Source organism: Callionymus lyra, chromosome 18 (assembly GCF_982586985.1).
Source record: "Callionymus lyra chromosome 18, fCalLyr1.hap1.1, whole genome shotgun sequence".
In the NCBI taxonomy this organism is placed as follows: domain Eukaryota; kingdom Metazoa; phylum Chordata; class Actinopteri; order Syngnathiformes; family Callionymidae; genus Callionymus; species Callionymus lyra.
This window is the reverse complement of record NC_141835.1, coordinates 3,357,872-3,373,486: the sequence shown is the minus strand read 5'-3', so window position 1 is coordinate 3,373,486 and position 15,615 is coordinate 3,357,872. Positions and strand designations below refer to the sequence as shown.

Sequence of the window (15,615 nt, the reverse complement as noted above, 5' to 3'; positions counted from 1 at the left end):
GTCAGTAACATGTCAGTTAAATGGCAGTAACATGAATAGTATCATGTCAGTAACATGGCAGTAACATGAATAGTATCATGTCAGTAACATGGCAGTAACATGTCAGTTAAATGGCAGTAACATGAATAGTATCATGTCAGTAACATGGCAGTAACATGTCAGTTAAATGGCAGTAACATGAATAGTATCATGTCAGTAACATGTCAGTAACATGAACAGTATCATGGCAGTAACATGAACAGTAACATGGCAGTGACATAAACAATATCATGTCAGTAACACGGCAGTAATATGTCAGTAACATGGCAGTAATATGAGCATTATCATTTCAATATCCTGTCAGTAAAATATCAGTAACACGGCAGTGACATGAACAGTATCACGTCAGTAACATGAACAGTATCATGTCAGTAACATGAACAGGAACACATCAGTAACATGAACAGTATCATGTCAGTAACATGAACAGTATCATGTCAGTAACATGAACAGGAACACGTCAGTAACATGAACAGTATCATGTCAGTAACATGAACAGTATCATGTCAGTAACATGAACAGGAACACGTCAGTAACATGAACAGTATCATGTCAGTAACATGAACAGTATCATGTCAGTAACATGAACAGTATCATGTCAGTAACATGAACAGTATCATGTCAGTAACATGAACAGTATCATGTCAGTAACATGAACAGTATCATGTCAGTAACATGAACAGTATCATGTCAGTAACATGAACAGTATCATGTCAGTAACATGAACAGTATCATGTCAGTAACATGAACAGTATCATGTCAGTAACATTAACAGTATCATGTCAGTAACATGAACAGTATCATGTCAAAGTAACACGGTAATAACAGTAACACAAAATAAACGCTGCATTTAAATAAAGCTTGTAACACGACAGTGAAACAAAACTGCTCTTGAGAACCAACCAGAGGGTGTTTGACCATAAAAATCAATAGATGAGATGTTTGTACTTTAAATCATGATCTGAGCCGCTGAGCTCGAAGCGAGAGAAGAATTAGTTTCTTAAACCGTAAATAACAGTAGTTTGTGTTTCTTTCTTGTGACTTGAGGTTTAAGACTCGCTTCCCGACGTCCTTCGTTTGTGTTTTATGTTCGTGTGTTAATGATGAATAACACAATCTTGAAGAGCAAACTGTGATCGCTGCTGTTAAACAACACAATCAAAGACCTTCAGAAATCTCTTGAAATCTTCCATCATCAAGGTCGTGTGTCGTCACAATCGCTGCCATAAAACGTCCTCCTGATGAACTTCTCAATTCCTGATCCCATTTGTGCGCTCGCTCGTCTGAGCATCAGCTCGCGAGCTCCAGTTCCAGTGGATCTGATTACTCCTCCGACGAGAGACCTGTCGTCCTCCATCACGTCAAATTACACCTGGAGGTCACGGACGATAAACACGTCGCGCACGTCCACGTTCTTCAGCTCGCGAGGGTGAAGATACGATGTTGCATCGACGGAAGAACGACTTCCTCCAAACGTGTTTCTGAAAAAATACTTATAGACAACGAAACAATACAAAACAGCTGCACAACTGTGAAAGAGAAGTAAATAATTCATATTTGTAGAGTCTTTTCCGGACCATGGTCACAAAGCGCTTCATGAATCAAAACAATACTCAATAAAATATATACTTTAAAGATCAAGATAACACTGAGACAAACACAGGAGTCTCAGAGAATCAAGGAAAAGCTTGAATCAAAGTGTCTTGAGATGTTTCTTGAAGGAGTCAGTAGATCATCAAACACAGATGTTTCTTGAAGGAGTCAGTAGATCATCAAACACAGATGTTTCTTGAAGGAGTCAGTAGATCATCAAACACAGATGTTTCTTGAAGGAGTCAGTAGATCATCAAACACAGATGTTTCTTGAAGGAGTCAGTAGATCATCAAACACAGATGTTTCTTGAAGGAGTCAGTAGATCATCAAACACAGATGTTTCTTGAAGGAGTCAGTAGATCATCAAACATAGATGTTTCTTGAAGGAGTCAGTAGATCATCAAACACAGATGTTTCTTGAAGGAGTCAGTAGATCATCAAACACAGATGTTTCTTGAAGGAGTCAGTAGATCATCAAACACAGATGTTTCTTGAAGGAGTCAGTAGATCATCAAACACAAAGATGTTTCTTGAAGGAGTCAGTAGATCATCAAACACAGATGTTTCTTGAAGGAGTCAGTAGATCATCAAACACAGAGATGTTTCTTGAAGGAGTCAGTAGATCATCAAACACAGATGTTTCTTGAAGGAGTCAGTAGATCATCAAACACAGAGATGTTTCTTGAAGGAGTCAGTAGATCATCAAACACAGATGTTTCTTGAAGGAGTCAGTAGATCATCAAACACAGAGATGTTTCTTGAAGGAGTCAGTAGATCATCAAACACAGAGATGTTTCTTGAAGGAGTCAGTAGATCATCAAACACAGATGTTTCTTGAAGGAGTCAGTAGATCATCAAACACAGATGTTTCTTGAAGGAGTCAGTAGATCATCAAACACAGATGTTTCTTGAAGGAGTCAGTAGATCATCAAACACAGATGTTTCTTGAAGGAGTCAGTAGATCATCAAACACAGATGTTTCTTGAAGGAGTCAGTAGATCATCAAACACAGATGTTTCTTGAAGGAGTCAGTAGATCATCAAACACAGATGTTTCTTGAAGGAGTCAGTAGATCATCAAACACAGATGTTTCTTGAAGGAGTCAGTAGATCATCAAACACAGATGTTTCTTGAAGGAGTCAGTAGATCATCAAACACAGATGTTTCTTGAAGGAGTCAGAAGATCATCAAACACAGATGGTTCTTGAAGGAGTCAGTAGATCATCAAACACACATGTTTCTTAAAGGAGTCAGTAGATCATCAAACACAGATGTTTCTTGAAGGAGTCAGTAGATCATCAAACACAGATGTTTCTTGAAGGAGTCAGTAGATCATCAAACACAGATGTTTCTTGAAGGAGTCAGTAGATCATCAAACACAGATGTTTCTTGAAGGAGTCAGTAGATCATCAAACACAGATGTTTCTTGAAGGAGTCAGTAGATCATCAAACACAGATGTTTCTTGGAGGAGTCAGTAGATCATCAAACACAGATGTTTCTTGAAGGAGTCAGTAGATCATCAAACACAGATGTTTCTTGAAGGAGTCAGAAGATCATCAAACACAGATGGTTCTTGAAGGAGTCAGTAGATCATCAAACACAGATGTTTCTTGAAGGAGTCAGTAGATCATCAAACACAGATGTTTCTTGAAGGAGTCAGTAGATCATCAAACACAGATGTTTCTTGGAGGAGTCAGTAGATCATCAAACACAGATGTTTCTTGAAGGAGTCAGTAGATCATCAAACACAGATGTTTCTTGAAGGAGTCAGAAGATCATCAAACACAGATGGTTCTTGAAGGAGTCAGTAGATCATCAAACACAGATGTTTCTTGAAGGAGTCAGTAGATCATCAAACACAGATGTTTCTTGAAGGAGTCAGAAGATCATCAAACACAGATGGTTCTTGAAGGAGTCAGTAGATCATCAAACACAGATGTTTCTTGAAGGAGTCAGTAGATCATCAAACACAGATGTTTCTTGAAGGAGTCAGTAGATCATCAAACACAGATGTTTCTTAAAGGAGTCAGTAGATCATCAAACACAGATGTTTCTTAAAGGAGTCAGTAGATCATCAAACACAGATGTTTCTTGAAGGAGTCAGTAGATCATCAAACACAGATGTTTCTTGAAGGAGTCAGTAGATCATCAAACACAGATGTTTCTTGAAGGAGTCAGTAGATCATCAAACACAGAACACAGATGGTTCTTGAAGGAGTCAGTAGATCATCAAACACAGATGTTTCTTGAAGGAGTCAGTAGATCATCAAACACAGATGTTTCTTGAAGGAGTCAGTAGATCATCAAACACAGATGTTTCTTGAAGGAGTCAGTAGATCATCAAACACAGATGTTTCTTGAAGGAGTCAGTAGATCATCAAACACAGATGTTTCTTGGAGGAGTCAGTAGATCATCAAACACAGATGTTTCTTGAAGGAGTCAGTAGATCATCAAACACAGATGTTTCTTGAAGGAGTCAGAAGATCATCAAACACAGATGGTTCTTGAAGGAGTCAGTAGATCATCAAACACAGATGTTTCTTGAAGGAGTCAGTAGATCATCAAACACAGATGTTTCTTGAAGGAGTCAGTAGATCATCAAACACAGATGTTTCTTGGAGGAGTCAGTAGATCATCAAACACAGATGTTTCTTGAAGGAGTCAGTAGATCATCAAACACAGATGTTTCTTGAAGGAGTCAGAAGATCATCAAACACAGATGGTTCTTGAAGGAGTCAGTAGATCATCAAACACAGATGTTTCTTGAAGGAGTCAGTAGATCATCAAACACAGATGTTTCTTGAAGGAGTCAGAAGATCATCAAACACAGATGGTTCTTGAAGGAGTCAGTAGATCATCAAACACAGATGTTTCTTGAAGGAGTCAGTAGATCATCAAACACAGATGTTTCTTGAAGGAGTCAGTAGATCATCAAACACAGATGTTTCTTAAAGGAGTCAGTAGATCATCAAACACAGATGTTTCTTAAAGGAGTCAGTAGATCATCAAACACAGATGTTTCTTGAAGGAGTCAGTAGATCATCAAACACAGATGTTTCTTGAAGGAGTCAGTAGATCATCAAACACAGATGTTTCTTGAAGGAGTCAGTAGATCATCAAACACAGAACACAGATGGTTCTTGAAGGAGTCAGTAGATCATCAAACACAGATGTTTCTTGAAGGAGTCAGTAGATCATCAAACACAGATGTTTCTTGAAGGAGTCAGTAGATCATCAAACACAGATGTTTCTTAAAGGAGTCAGTAGATCATCAAACACAGATGTTTCTTAAAGGAGTCAGTAGATCATCAAACACAGATGTTTCTTGAAGGAGTCAGTAGATCATCAAACACAGATGTTTCTTGAAGGAGTCAGTAGATCATCAAACACAGATGTTTCTTGAAGGAGTCAGTAGATCATCAAACACAGAGATGGTTCCAACAGTCTGGAAGGATTTCTCTCCTCTGGTCCTGAAGTTCAGGAACCATCAGTAGATTCTGATCCACAGACCTCAGAGCCCGAGCTGGGGTGTAAGTCTGGATCAGATCACTGATGGAAGGTCTGACCATGAATAGATCTGAAAGTAAGAACCAGAATTTTAAAATGATCCTGAAAGAAACTGGCAGCCAGTGAAGAGTTTGAAGCAGAAATGTGAGTTCTTCTACTAGAGCGACTCAAAATTTTCGCTGCAGAGTTCTGAATCAACTGCAGGCGAGACAGATCCTTATTGGTTAGACATGAAGTAAACTGTTGTAATAGTCCAGGCGAGACACAAACGTGACACACATCTCTTCGTGAAGGGGAGGATGAGAAGATGGAGAGAAGTCCACGAGCAGACGGAAGACTCTGGACTGTGAAGCCACGGGTGGAAACTGTGACGATGTGTCGATGATGCGAGTGATTGACGACGTGAAGCAAACAAAAGTAGAAGTTTCAGGACAAACACAGAAGTCAAACAAACAATTGAACCCAATTATGAACCGACCAGTGCATAGAATTACAATCGAAAACAGTTCTTTGCGCGAGTGATTTTTAATCATCGTTTCATCCTCTATTGCGTGTGTGTGTTTAAACACAGAGTTCTTTATGTAAGTTTGTGCTTCAAATTTAAAGTTTTGTTTTGATGTTTTTCTTTTATATTTAATCATTAATGTTATTTTTATCACCGTTATGTGCAGCGAAATAAGTATTTTTGCTCCATTTAATTCTGCACCAACTGTTTTTTTTGTAAGGTAAGGTCAACTTTATTGATTGATTGGTTGATTGATTGATTGATTGAGATGCAGTATTTGGTAAACAAGACATACACATATATGAAAGAGTAGTACTGCAGTAAAAGTTAGTAACACAGCAGTCATAGACGCTGAGCTAAAAATGACTAAATAACTATTTTTCCACTCGTCCTCCGAGTCCCATTGTGTTCTGCAACAGTTTAAAAATACATTCAATTATCTTTTCTGTTTTTAAAAGTCACCGTGTTCTTCCTGCCAGCTATGAGTCCTTCCAACAGTCCCAGTGAATTCCCTCCAATATTTGTTCTAAAAATACATTCATTAAATGTTTGTGCTGCTCATCTCTCCTCGAGGGAGAAACAGAGACAACAAAGGATTCAAACAACTTCCTTCTGAGATGTTTGTTCTCGGGTCAGCGAGCCGTTCGTCTGGACCATCGTTTAATTGATGAGAAAATCACTCAAGACTCTAGACTCGTCTGCACAGAGAGGGGTGTGTGTGTGAGTGTGTGTGTGTGTGTGTGTGTGTGTGTGTGTGTGTGTGTGTGTGTGTGTGTGTGAGTGTGTGTGTCTGTGTGTCTCTAATAAGCTCGTTAGCGTCTCTGACGAGGCTCTTGACGAGCAGATGGAGGAGGAAACGCGAGCAAACCGGAGAAGTTGTCGGTTAAATTGAGCAGACAAAATAGATCCCTGTTAATGAATGTATTATAATAATAATATATAATGTAATAATATTCAGATTGAGATTAAAAGCTCTGTATCGAACAGCGCCCTCTAGGTCACGGGATTCAAACGAGCATGTGAGCAGCTCACTGGTCTCTCTTTGCATCACCTTCTGACCCCGTCGATCCAGGTCATGTGACCCGACGCAACTGACGTAAATACACAACGTGTTAGCAAACAATGCTAACATTATAATGTATAGTGTATTTGTATTAGTGTCGTGGAATCATCAGTGGGAGTAAAAACAACCTTCGGAATAGTTTGTTGTACACGATGAAAGTCAAGTCCAGGTACAAGATAAAGAAGATAAACTGAAATGAGAAGAATTGGAAAAATCAAGAACATTAAAGGAAATAAAAGATTGTTGTGTAATTTATTCTTATATGATATAATTTATGATATAAGTTCATGTTATTCGTGATTCATAGTAATTATATTTCAGCTCATTTCCTGTTTGACTGATCTTTTAATTTATTTTTCATTCATACAACCAGACTTTTCTCAATCGCCAAGATCACCTACCCCTCCTTTAATGTGTCCACAGCATTTTTATTCCAATTTCTTTAGTCACTATTTACGACAAATTCCCCTAAATTCCACAGAATCATTCAAGTTCCTCACAGTCCATTATAACCATCATTTTTCTGTTAAACCTAGTGGACAGTGTTGGAACTGCACTACATCTTGTTCAGGATCTAATTCTCTAGAGTTTCCTTGAGAAACATCCATGTTTAATATAATAAAAATATCCTACTTGAGACAGTTTGTTCCTCTAAAGTTCTGTTCGAGCTCCGAGGAATAGTTCGTTAGCTGGAGCTCACCAGGACAAGAAAGTTTCATTTAAAAAAAGAACCCAGAACCGCTCCGGGACACGCGCCTGTGACTCCATTAATCCTCCTTCATTAGAGAGAAGATGACTTGATGGAACTTTATATAAAACTCTGCAGGTAATGTTCCCCCAGATCACACCTGAGCCTCACGAGTTTGTGCTTCTTCAGCCTCATTAGAGCAGACTCTGTTCTTCTGGAGCAGATCCCTTCAGACATTTGGTGAAAGGCGTCAAACACGTCGGCGGCCAAAGAACAAGAGCCAGACCAGAACTCACACCCACAGCCCGGGACACTTGGACCTCCTGTCGGCCTGGACTGTCAATCATCTGTGACGAGGACACGTCATCTTGACACTCAAACTAGATGGCAAAACTTGAAGCTTTAACTCATTAAGATCAAGTTAACGATTTAATTAACGTTTATAATCATCTTATTCACGCGGTTTAGCATTGGGAAGGGCGACACTGCCACCTGGCGGAAGTTACAATGAACTGCAAAACTAGATTAAAGTGAGTGGATTTAAAAACGAGTTAAGATGGATTTATCGAATTAAAGTTTTAAACTCAGTGTGATTTATAGCAAGTTTGTGAAATACTATGGAAGTTATTTTTGTTTTTACTTTATTAAAGTCAGTTTAATTGTAATACTTTTGTCAAAGTTAAAAAAGATTGTCATACATTTCTGAACATTGACTCGTAGATTTGTTCATCTGTACAACTTTTTAAAAGGTCAGCATTAACAATTGTTCGTCTCCTGTGATAGTTTGAGCCGCACAATGAAAACAAAACACGTTTACGAACATTGAACTTGTTTATTAAGAAAACATCCGTGTGGGCTTCAGACGCACGACCTTCAGAGCAGCACGACCTTCAGAGCAGCGGGGACAACCATCCTCTTCCTCTGCAGGCGAGAGGCAGAGATTCAGAGAAACATCCACAACAAGAACATTTAAAGCAGATTCAAGCTGCCTCAGTTCTTTTCTCTTTTCACGATTATCAAACAAGGTGGGTAATGTTGAGAATCATCATCGACACTAGAATCTATGAGTGACAAACACGAGCCTTACCTTGTAGGTGAGATTCCAAGAGTCCTCTGTCCAGAGCAGCCTGACCTCTGACCCCTCCAGAAGATCCTGCTTGTTCATCCTCTTGCGCAGGAAAGCGAGGTACTTCACTGTAGGGTTGAGAACAGAAGCTCTTTAGCTAAAGACTTGTTTCAAGTCTAGAGAAGGATCAGTTTCCTCCACGTCTCAGATGGTAGTGCATGTAAAGTCGTCTCATGGTCAGTTAAACTCGAAAGGACATGAGGAAACAATCATCACCGACATGGACAAATTAAACTAGTATGTATTAAAGTAATAAGTTTCATATTCTGATATTTAAACGACACTGATGTCAACTTGAGGCACTAAAGTATTTGACTCACGTTTGTTTCCAGAGATGTTTATTCCTTCACATCTCACCACAACCGAGTGTCCTTCACTTCCTCTTCTCCAAAATGGATGGTGAAGGCCTGATGGGCAAACTGTGGGAGAGACATGAGAGTCAGGATCAAGTGTGACTCGGAATCTTTGACTCAACGAGTCCAAACTGGACTCAGTAATCAGATCCGTAAGTTTTCTCATCAGATGATCAGCTTCGGGAAAGGTTGACATCACAGTCGAGTGACTCGCACACGTGTGAGAACCAAGTATTTACCTTGCGTGTGGGCTTCAGACGCACGATCTTCAGAGCAGCACGATCTTCAGAGCAGCAGGGACAACCATCCTCTTCCTCTGCAGGCGAGAGGCAGAGATTCAGAGAAACATCCACAACAAGAACATTTAAAGCAGATTCAAGCTGCCTCAGTTCTTTTCTCTTTTCACGATTATCAAACAAGGTGGGTAATGTTGGGAATCATCATCGACACTAGAATCTATGAGTGACAAACACGAGCCTTACCTTGTCGTACGGAGGTGGGATTCCATCGAACACCTTCAGTCTGTCCAGAGCAGCCTGACCTCTGACCCCTCCAGAAGATCCTGCTTGTTCCTCCTCTTGCGCAGGAAAGCGAGGTACTTCACTGTAGGGTTGAGAACAGAAGCTCTTTAACTAAAGACTCGTTTTAAGTCTGTTTACAGAAGGATCAGTTTCCTCCACGTCTCAGATGGTAGTGCATGTAAAGTCGTCTCATGGTCAGTTAAACTCGAAAGGACATGAGGAAACAATCATCACCGACATGGACGAATAAAACTAGTATGTATTACAGAAGTAATAAGTTTCATATTCTGATGTTAAAACGACACTGAAGTCAAAACATGAGGCACTAAAATAATTCACTCACGTTTGTTGCCAGAGATGTTGATTCCTACGCATCTCACAACTGTGTGTCCTTCACTTCCTCTTCTCCTCCAGAGTGGCAGTGATGACCTGATACTTCCAGCCCACCTCGTGAGCCAGACGCCCCAGCAGAGCAAACTGTGGGAGAGACAAGAGTCAGGATCCAGTGTGACTCGGAATCTTTGAATCTGAGTCAGTAATCAGATCCGTAAGTTTTCTCATCAGATGATCAGCTTCGGGAAAGGTTGACATCACAGTCGAGTGACTCGCACACGTGTGAGAACCAAGTATTTACCTTGCGTGTGGGCTTCAGGCGCACGATCTTCAGAGCAGCACGATCTTCAGAGCAGCACGATCTTCAGAGCAGCAGGGACAACCATCCTCTTCCTCTGCAGGCGAGAGGCAGAGATTCAGAGAAACATCCACAACAAGAACATTTAAAGCAGATTCAAGCTGCCTCAGTTCTTTTCTCTTTTCACGATTATCAAACAAGGTGAGTAATGTTGAGAATCATCATCGACACTAGAATCTATGAGTGACAAACACGAGCCTTACCTTGTCGTACGGAGGTGGGATTCCATCGAACACCTTCAGTCTGTCCAGAGCAGCTTGACCTCTGAACCCTCCAGAAGATCCTGCTTGTTCCTCTTGCGCAGGAAAGCGAGGTACTTCACTGTAGGGTTGAGAACAGAAGCTCTTTAGCTAAAGACTCGTTTCAAGTCAGTTTACAGAAGGATCAGTTTTCTCCACGTCTCAGATGGTAGTGCATGTAAAGTCGTCTCATGGTCAGTTAAACTCGAAAGGACATGAGGAAACAATCATCACCGACATGGACAAATTAAACTAGTATGTTGGGTTAAAGACAGAAGTAATACGTTTCATATTCTGATGTTTAAACGACACTGAAGTCAAAACATGAGGCACTAAAATAATTGACTCACGTTTGTTGCCAGAGATGTTGATTCCTACGCAGCTCACAACTGTGTGTCCTTCACTTCCTCTCCTCCAGAGTGGCTGTGATGGCCTGATACTTCCAGCCCACCTCGTGAGCCAGACGCCCCAGCAGAGCAAACTGTGGGAGAGACAGGAGTCAGGATCCAGTGCGACTCGGAATCTTTCACTCAACGAGTCCAAACTGGACTCAGTAATCAGATCCGTAAGTTTTCTCATCAGGCGATCAGCTTCGGGAAAGGTTGACATCACAGTCGAGTGACTCGCACACGTGTGAGAACCAAGTATTTACCTTGCGTGTGGGCTTCAGACGCACGATCTTCAGAGCAGCAGGGACAACCATCCTCTTCCTCTGCAGGCGAGAGGCAGAGATTCAGAGAAACATCCACAACATCAACGTTTAAAGCAGATTCAAGCTGCCTCAGTTCTTTTCTCTTTTCACGATTATCAAACAAGGTGGGTAATGTTGAGAATCATCATCGACACTAGAATCCATGAGCGACAAACACGAGCCTTACCTTGTCGTACGGAGGTGGGATTCCATCGAACACCTTCAGTCTGTCCAGAGCAGCCTGACCGCTGACCTCAGTCGTCCAGAAGATCCTGCTTGTTCATCCTCTTGCGCAGGAAAGCGAGGTACTTCACTGTAGGGTTGAGAACAGAAGCTCTTTAACTAAAGACTCGTTTTAAGTCAGTTTACAGAAGGATCAGTTTCCTCCACGTCTCAGATGGTAGTGCATGTAAAGTCGTCTCATGGTCAGTTAAACTCGAAAGGACATGAGGAAACAATCATCACCGACATGGACGAATAAAACTAGTATGTTGAAATAAAGACAGAAGTAATAAGTTTCATATTCTGATGTTTAAACGACACTGAAGTTTGTGGGGAAGCATTCCTGGTTCACACGGAGAAACTCCGTAAAATTCTCCCAAAAACAAACATTTAAATCAACTTTATCAACTACTCGACTCAATCAGATCCGTAAGAATTTATCTTCACCATATTATCTGCATTAATATATATAAATAAGACAAAAGTTCAAGTTTTCAACGCAGATTTACGACTTTTGCTGAACGTTTAAACTCAAGATATACATTTAAAGACCAAGTTGGTCACATGATGTAGTTCTTCCTCTAGTTTACATTCAATAAATTAAACCTGCATATTTGATTTAAAACAAGTTAAAAGTGAATCTCACACGTGGAGCTACAGGTTCACCAGCGTTAGCATACATGCTAACAAGAACTTGTGACGTTACCGTAAATAACCTTCTATCTTGACTGGTTGCGTTCAACGTACATTGATGACACGAGTTAGTAAGAAGGACTAGTCAATACTAAACCACACTAAAAGACTTGAGTAGACTTTGAATAGAGGATGAACTCACATGTTCACAGCCATGTTGAAGCTCGACTGAGCGAAGAAGAGAAGGAAGACACGCGCGCAGCTCGCTTTTATTTCATGGCGGTCGTTAAAACAACGTATTGGTGCATTACCGCCACCTACTGGTGTGGGGTGTGGAGCGGACTCTCATTTTCCCTTTATTTACTAATAGTTTAATAAACTATAAATTAAACTTGTAACTTACCAATTTATATTTACTAATTTAGTTCTAAAATATTTCGTTTCATTTCTTCACTGAAATGTCTTATATATATTTGAAATCCAAATTTATCTTCAAATTACTTAAATACTCAGTTTTTTCTCTTGGTATTTTGTACATTCAGTAATGTGTTCTATTGCTTCTGGTTTTTCATAATTCTCTGATCAGTGCTTCTTTATTTTTAAGTGTTCCTTAAAGTTTGTCAGCCGTTTCATTTTCTCTTAATCCTACGAGTCAGTATTAAGAAAAATATTAAACCTGCCATTTGGACTCTAAATAAGATTAGATGAATTTTAGAACCTCGATTGTATAAATCAGTTATTAAAGCAAATATTTCCTCAAACATAACATTTTGATTGTCAAGCCTCAACACTGGACACTTACAGCTGAATATAACTTTATTTTCTAGAAGTTTAAATCTTATTGAAAGTCAAATAAATGTCCCAATATTGAGAATCTACTGTAGTTTGAGGTTCATCTGTAAAACTAGTTTTGACACGAAACAAAATGTCTGACAAACTATTCCAGACACTTATGAACCAGAAATAACCACGTATTCAAATTAATGTTTTAAAAATCAACTTAACCTCGACTAGTTTTGCTCGACATCCATAATCTGTCAAGTTATAGTTTGAAGATCAAAGGTTGGATAAGTTGAGTCTCATCATAATATAGTTTGACTCACACGATGCAAACACGACACATGTTTATGAACATTGAACTTGTTTATTCGAGAACATCCGCTCAGACAAGAACTCCATACTGTCTCAGGACATCCGTGTATTGCGAGATCTTGCTCGCCACGTTCTTCTCCGCCTGCCTGGTCAGCTTGTTCGTCGTCTTCTTCTTGGTGTAGCGCAGCTTGGACTTCTCCTTCCTCTTCTCCTCCAGAGTGGCAGTGATGGCCTGATACTTCCAGCCCACCTCGTGAGCCAGACGCCCCAGCAGAGCAAACTGTGGGAGAGACAAGAGTCAGGATCCAGTGCGACTCGGAATCTTTGACTCAACGAGTCCAAACTGGACTCAGTAATCAGATCCGTAAGTTTTCTCATCAGGCGATCAGCTTCGGGAAAGGTTGACATCACAGTCGAGTGACTCGCACACGTGTGAGAACCAAGTATTTACCTTGCGTGTGGGCTTCAGACGCACGATCTTCAGAGCAGCAGGGACAACCATCCTCTTCCTCTGCAGGCGAGAGGCAGAGATTCAGAGAAACATCCACAACAAGAACATTTAAAGCAGATTCAAGCTGCCTCAGTTCTTTTCTCTTTTCACGATTATCAAACAAGGTGGGTAATGTTGAGAATCATCATCGACACTAGAATCCATGAGCGACAAACACGAGCGTTACCTTGTCGTACGGAGGTGGGATTCCATCGAACACCTTCAGTCTGTCCAGAGCAGCCTGACCCCTCTTGGTTTTGTGGGGAAGCATTCCTGGTTCACACAGAAGAAAACTCAGTAAAACTCACAAAAAACAACATTTAATTAAACTTTATCAACCGCACGACTCAGCAATCAGATCCGTAAGATTTTATCTTCACTAAATTATCTGTATTAATATCAAAGATCATCATTGTCAAGCAGAAAGAAGGGTTGTGGGTTCAGTGTCCGTACCTCTTACAGTCCTCCAGAAGATCCTGCTGGGAGCCCTGAAGTGGTACGGTCCACGAGAGGGGTTGGTGTTCATCCTCTTGCGCAGGAAAGCGAGGTACTTCACTGTAGGGTTGAGAACAGAAGCTCTTTAACTAAAGACTCGTTTCAAGTCAGTTTACAGAAGGATCAGTTTCCTCCACGTCTCAGATGGTAGTGCATGTAAAGTCGTCTCATGGTCAGTTAAACTCGAAAGGACATGAGGAAACAATCATCACCGACATGGACAATTGAAACTAGTATGTTGAGTTAAAGACAGAAGTTTCATATTCTGATGTTTAAAAAAAACAGAAGTCAAAACTTGAGGAACTAAAGTAGGAGAATTGACTCACGTTTGTTGCGGTAAAAGTTTCCAGAGATGTTGATTCCTTCACATCTCACCACCACAACTTTGTGTCCTACAAGACGAACAAAAAACAGTTTAGAAACCGAGCTCCGGCACGAGATCCATCACGTCTCAGATGCTAGTGCATGCGAGTTTTTTCATGGTCGTTTAACTAGAATACTAAGGTTAAGGGTCATCATCACTGACAGGTCAGGCAGAGAAACATTAGTCAAGTTGTATCTGGACACAGGATGAATATATATGAACGTACCGAGCAGAACCTGTTTAGCCACGATGGCAGACAGTCGGCCCAGAAGATGACCCCTGCCATCAATCAGCAGAACCTGGAGGATAATAACCAAGAAATAGTTAATACAAGTTTAAGTTAAACGAAAACATTAGTATGTTTTAATGAACATTTAAACTCAGTTTTTAAAATAATCCGTTCGTGCCATGATGCTAATCCGTTAGTTTAAATGTGCTACAACAAACCTGCACATATTTAAAAGTGCAGAAGTTTCTAGTAAAGGTTGATCCGTGGATTAATAGTCAGTTAACTAAGTTGACAGTGAAACATACTCGGGCACATGGTGAACTGGCCGGTTCTCCATCGTTAACATAGATGCTAACATACATCTTTGACTTTCGGTACATTAACATCCGTTTTTACCAATTATGTTTATCACATTTTTGACAAATATGAGGACTAGTTAACCCACGCTGTAAGATGTTAACTAGCCGCTATGCTAACACGCTAGCTGCCATGTTGAAGGCTCGTCTGAGCGGGCGAGACTAATAAATGTGGCCTAAAAACACGATATAAACAGTTTAGCTCCCATAATACTGATATACCGTGATATCAGGGGGAGTAATAATGTAATTGCTGGACTTCAACTGATCCTGAAAAGGGAGAAAAAGGCAGAAAAGTCTCCCAGAGATCGCTCACCTTATTGAACCGGTCCGCCATGATGAGCGAAAAGAAAGCTAGACGGGGCTGCTCGTGGTAAAAGGCAGGGGCGAGCGGAAGTGACGACGTTCCTCTGCTTTTATACTAAAAAAGTAATCGGTGAAAATGTGAGAGCGCCCCCTAGAGGACGGTGGATTGAACCGTCGAACCATTTCCGCAAACAGTAAACTTGAACTTGAACTTAATTATAATGAACTAATAATAATTACGATTTAACCGTTTTTTTCACCCCTTGATTACAATAAAACACCAAACCTTGACTCCAACGTCTTCTTAGGAACACGTGATTTAAACTGTTTCATGAGCGAAAACAGATCAAATACTAATAAATTATGTTCATTTAAAGATAATATTTTAATAATTTATTGGCTTGAGTTT

At 40.3% G+C, this 15,615-nt stretch overlaps 2 protein-coding genes, 1 long non-coding RNA gene and 15 other non-coding genes across 18 annotated transcripts; all 18 read right to left on the bottom strand.

The window, feature by feature from the left end:
• Positions 1-8,214: 8,214 nt before the first annotated feature.
• Positions 8,215-10,695, bottom strand: LOC148060091 (large ribosomal subunit protein uL13-like; the record flags this gene model as incomplete). Its single annotated transcript, XM_087780378.1, has 7 exons — positions 8,215-8,319; positions 8,486-8,592; positions 8,845-8,943; positions 9,117-9,156; positions 10,107-10,126; positions 10,293-10,410; positions 10,679-10,695. Coding segments are annotated over 5 exons (261 nt in total), but the record flags the coding sequence as incomplete, so codon positions are not given.
• LOC148060099 (small nucleolar RNA SNORD34) lies at positions 8,382-8,454 on the bottom strand. The gene has a single exon (XR_015709342.1). It is a non-coding gene; the product is annotated as a small nucleolar RNA SNORD34 (small nucleolar RNA).
• LOC148060098 (small nucleolar RNA Z195/SNORD33/SNORD32 family) lies at positions 8,663-8,747 on the bottom strand. The gene has a single exon (XR_015709339.1). It is a non-coding gene; the product is annotated as a small nucleolar RNA Z195/SNORD33/SNORD32 family (small nucleolar RNA).
• Positions 9,012-9,081, bottom strand: LOC148060097 (small nucleolar RNA SNORD50). Its single transcript, XR_015709323.1, has one exon. It is a non-coding gene; the product is annotated as a small nucleolar RNA SNORD50 (small nucleolar RNA).
• On the bottom strand, positions 9,256-9,328 carry LOC148060096 (small nucleolar RNA SNORD34). Its single transcript, XR_015709321.1, has one exon. It is a non-coding gene; the product is annotated as a small nucleolar RNA SNORD34 (small nucleolar RNA).
• On the bottom strand, positions 9,555-9,639 carry LOC148060095 (small nucleolar RNA Z195/SNORD33/SNORD32 family). The gene has a single exon (XR_015709338.1). It is a non-coding gene; the product is annotated as a small nucleolar RNA Z195/SNORD33/SNORD32 family (small nucleolar RNA).
• LOC148060094 (small nucleolar RNA SNORD50) lies at positions 9,928-9,997 on the bottom strand. The gene has a single exon (XR_015709326.1). It is a non-coding gene; the product is annotated as a small nucleolar RNA SNORD50 (small nucleolar RNA).
• Positions 10,189-10,261, bottom strand: LOC148060093 (small nucleolar RNA SNORD34). Its single transcript, XR_015709322.1, has one exon. It is a non-coding gene; the product is annotated as a small nucleolar RNA SNORD34 (small nucleolar RNA).
• Positions 10,485-10,569, bottom strand: LOC148060092 (small nucleolar RNA Z195/SNORD33/SNORD32 family). Its single transcript, XR_015709337.1, has one exon. It is a non-coding gene; the product is annotated as a small nucleolar RNA Z195/SNORD33/SNORD32 family (small nucleolar RNA).
• Positions 10,696-10,729: 34 nt separating the features above from the next.
• On the bottom strand, positions 10,730-12,101 carry LOC148060087 (uncharacterized). Its single transcript, XR_015709268.1, has 4 exons — positions 12,077-12,101; positions 11,207-11,332; positions 10,981-11,040; positions 10,730-10,809 (listed from the first exon to the last, which is right to left on the bottom strand). It is a non-coding gene; the product is annotated as an uncharacterized LOC148060087 (long non-coding RNA).
• On the bottom strand, positions 10,876-10,945 carry LOC148060090 (small nucleolar RNA SNORD50). Its single transcript, XR_015709325.1, has one exon. It is a non-coding gene; the product is annotated as a small nucleolar RNA SNORD50 (small nucleolar RNA).
• On the bottom strand, positions 11,103-11,175 carry LOC148060089 (small nucleolar RNA SNORD34). The gene has a single exon (XR_015709341.1). It is a non-coding gene; the product is annotated as a small nucleolar RNA SNORD34 (small nucleolar RNA).
• On the bottom strand, positions 11,407-11,491 carry LOC148060088 (small nucleolar RNA Z195/SNORD33/SNORD32 family). Its single transcript, XR_015709336.1, has one exon. It is a non-coding gene; the product is annotated as a small nucleolar RNA Z195/SNORD33/SNORD32 family (small nucleolar RNA).
• An 897-nt stretch (positions 12,102-12,998) lies between the features above and the next one.
• On the bottom strand, positions 12,999-15,297 carry rpl13a (ribosomal protein L13a). The gene is made up of 7 exons (XM_087779604.1): positions 15,217-15,297; positions 14,542-14,614; positions 14,278-14,343; positions 13,910-14,011; positions 13,644-13,729; positions 13,418-13,477; positions 12,999-13,246 (listed from the first exon to the last, which is right to left on the bottom strand). The coding sequence occupies exons 1-7, from the start codon at positions 15,235-15,237 to the stop codon at positions 13,037-13,039; spliced, it is 618 nt and encodes a 205-aa protein (XP_087635730.1). The 5' UTR covers positions 15,238-15,297; the 3' UTR covers positions 12,999-13,036.
• Positions 13,313-13,382, bottom strand: LOC148060086 (small nucleolar RNA SNORD50). The gene has a single exon (XR_015709324.1). It is a non-coding gene; the product is annotated as a small nucleolar RNA SNORD50 (small nucleolar RNA).
• On the bottom strand, positions 13,540-13,612 carry LOC148060085 (small nucleolar RNA SNORD34). Its single transcript, XR_015709333.1, has one exon. It is a non-coding gene; the product is annotated as a small nucleolar RNA SNORD34 (small nucleolar RNA).
• LOC148060084 (small nucleolar RNA Z195/SNORD33/SNORD32 family) lies at positions 14,086-14,170 on the bottom strand. The gene has a single exon (XR_015709335.1). It is a non-coding gene; the product is annotated as a small nucleolar RNA Z195/SNORD33/SNORD32 family (small nucleolar RNA).
• On the bottom strand, positions 14,397-14,480 carry LOC148060083 (small nucleolar RNA Z195/SNORD33/SNORD32 family). Its single transcript, XR_015709340.1, has one exon. It is a non-coding gene; the product is annotated as a small nucleolar RNA Z195/SNORD33/SNORD32 family (small nucleolar RNA).
• Positions 15,298-15,615: the final 318 nt, after the last annotated feature.

Coding starts and splice junctions, on each gene's coding strand:
- rpl13a (XM_087779604.1), bottom strand. CDS start 15,237: ATGGCGGACCGGTTCAATAAG. Junction 14,012..14,277: donor AAACTTTTACCGCAACAAAC/GTGAGTCAATTC, acceptor TCAACCCTACAG/TGAAGTACCTCGCTTTCCTG. Junction 13,478..13,643: donor TCCCACCTCCGTACGACAAG/GTAACGCTCGTG, acceptor TCTCGCCTGCAG/AGGAAGAGGATGGTTGTCCC.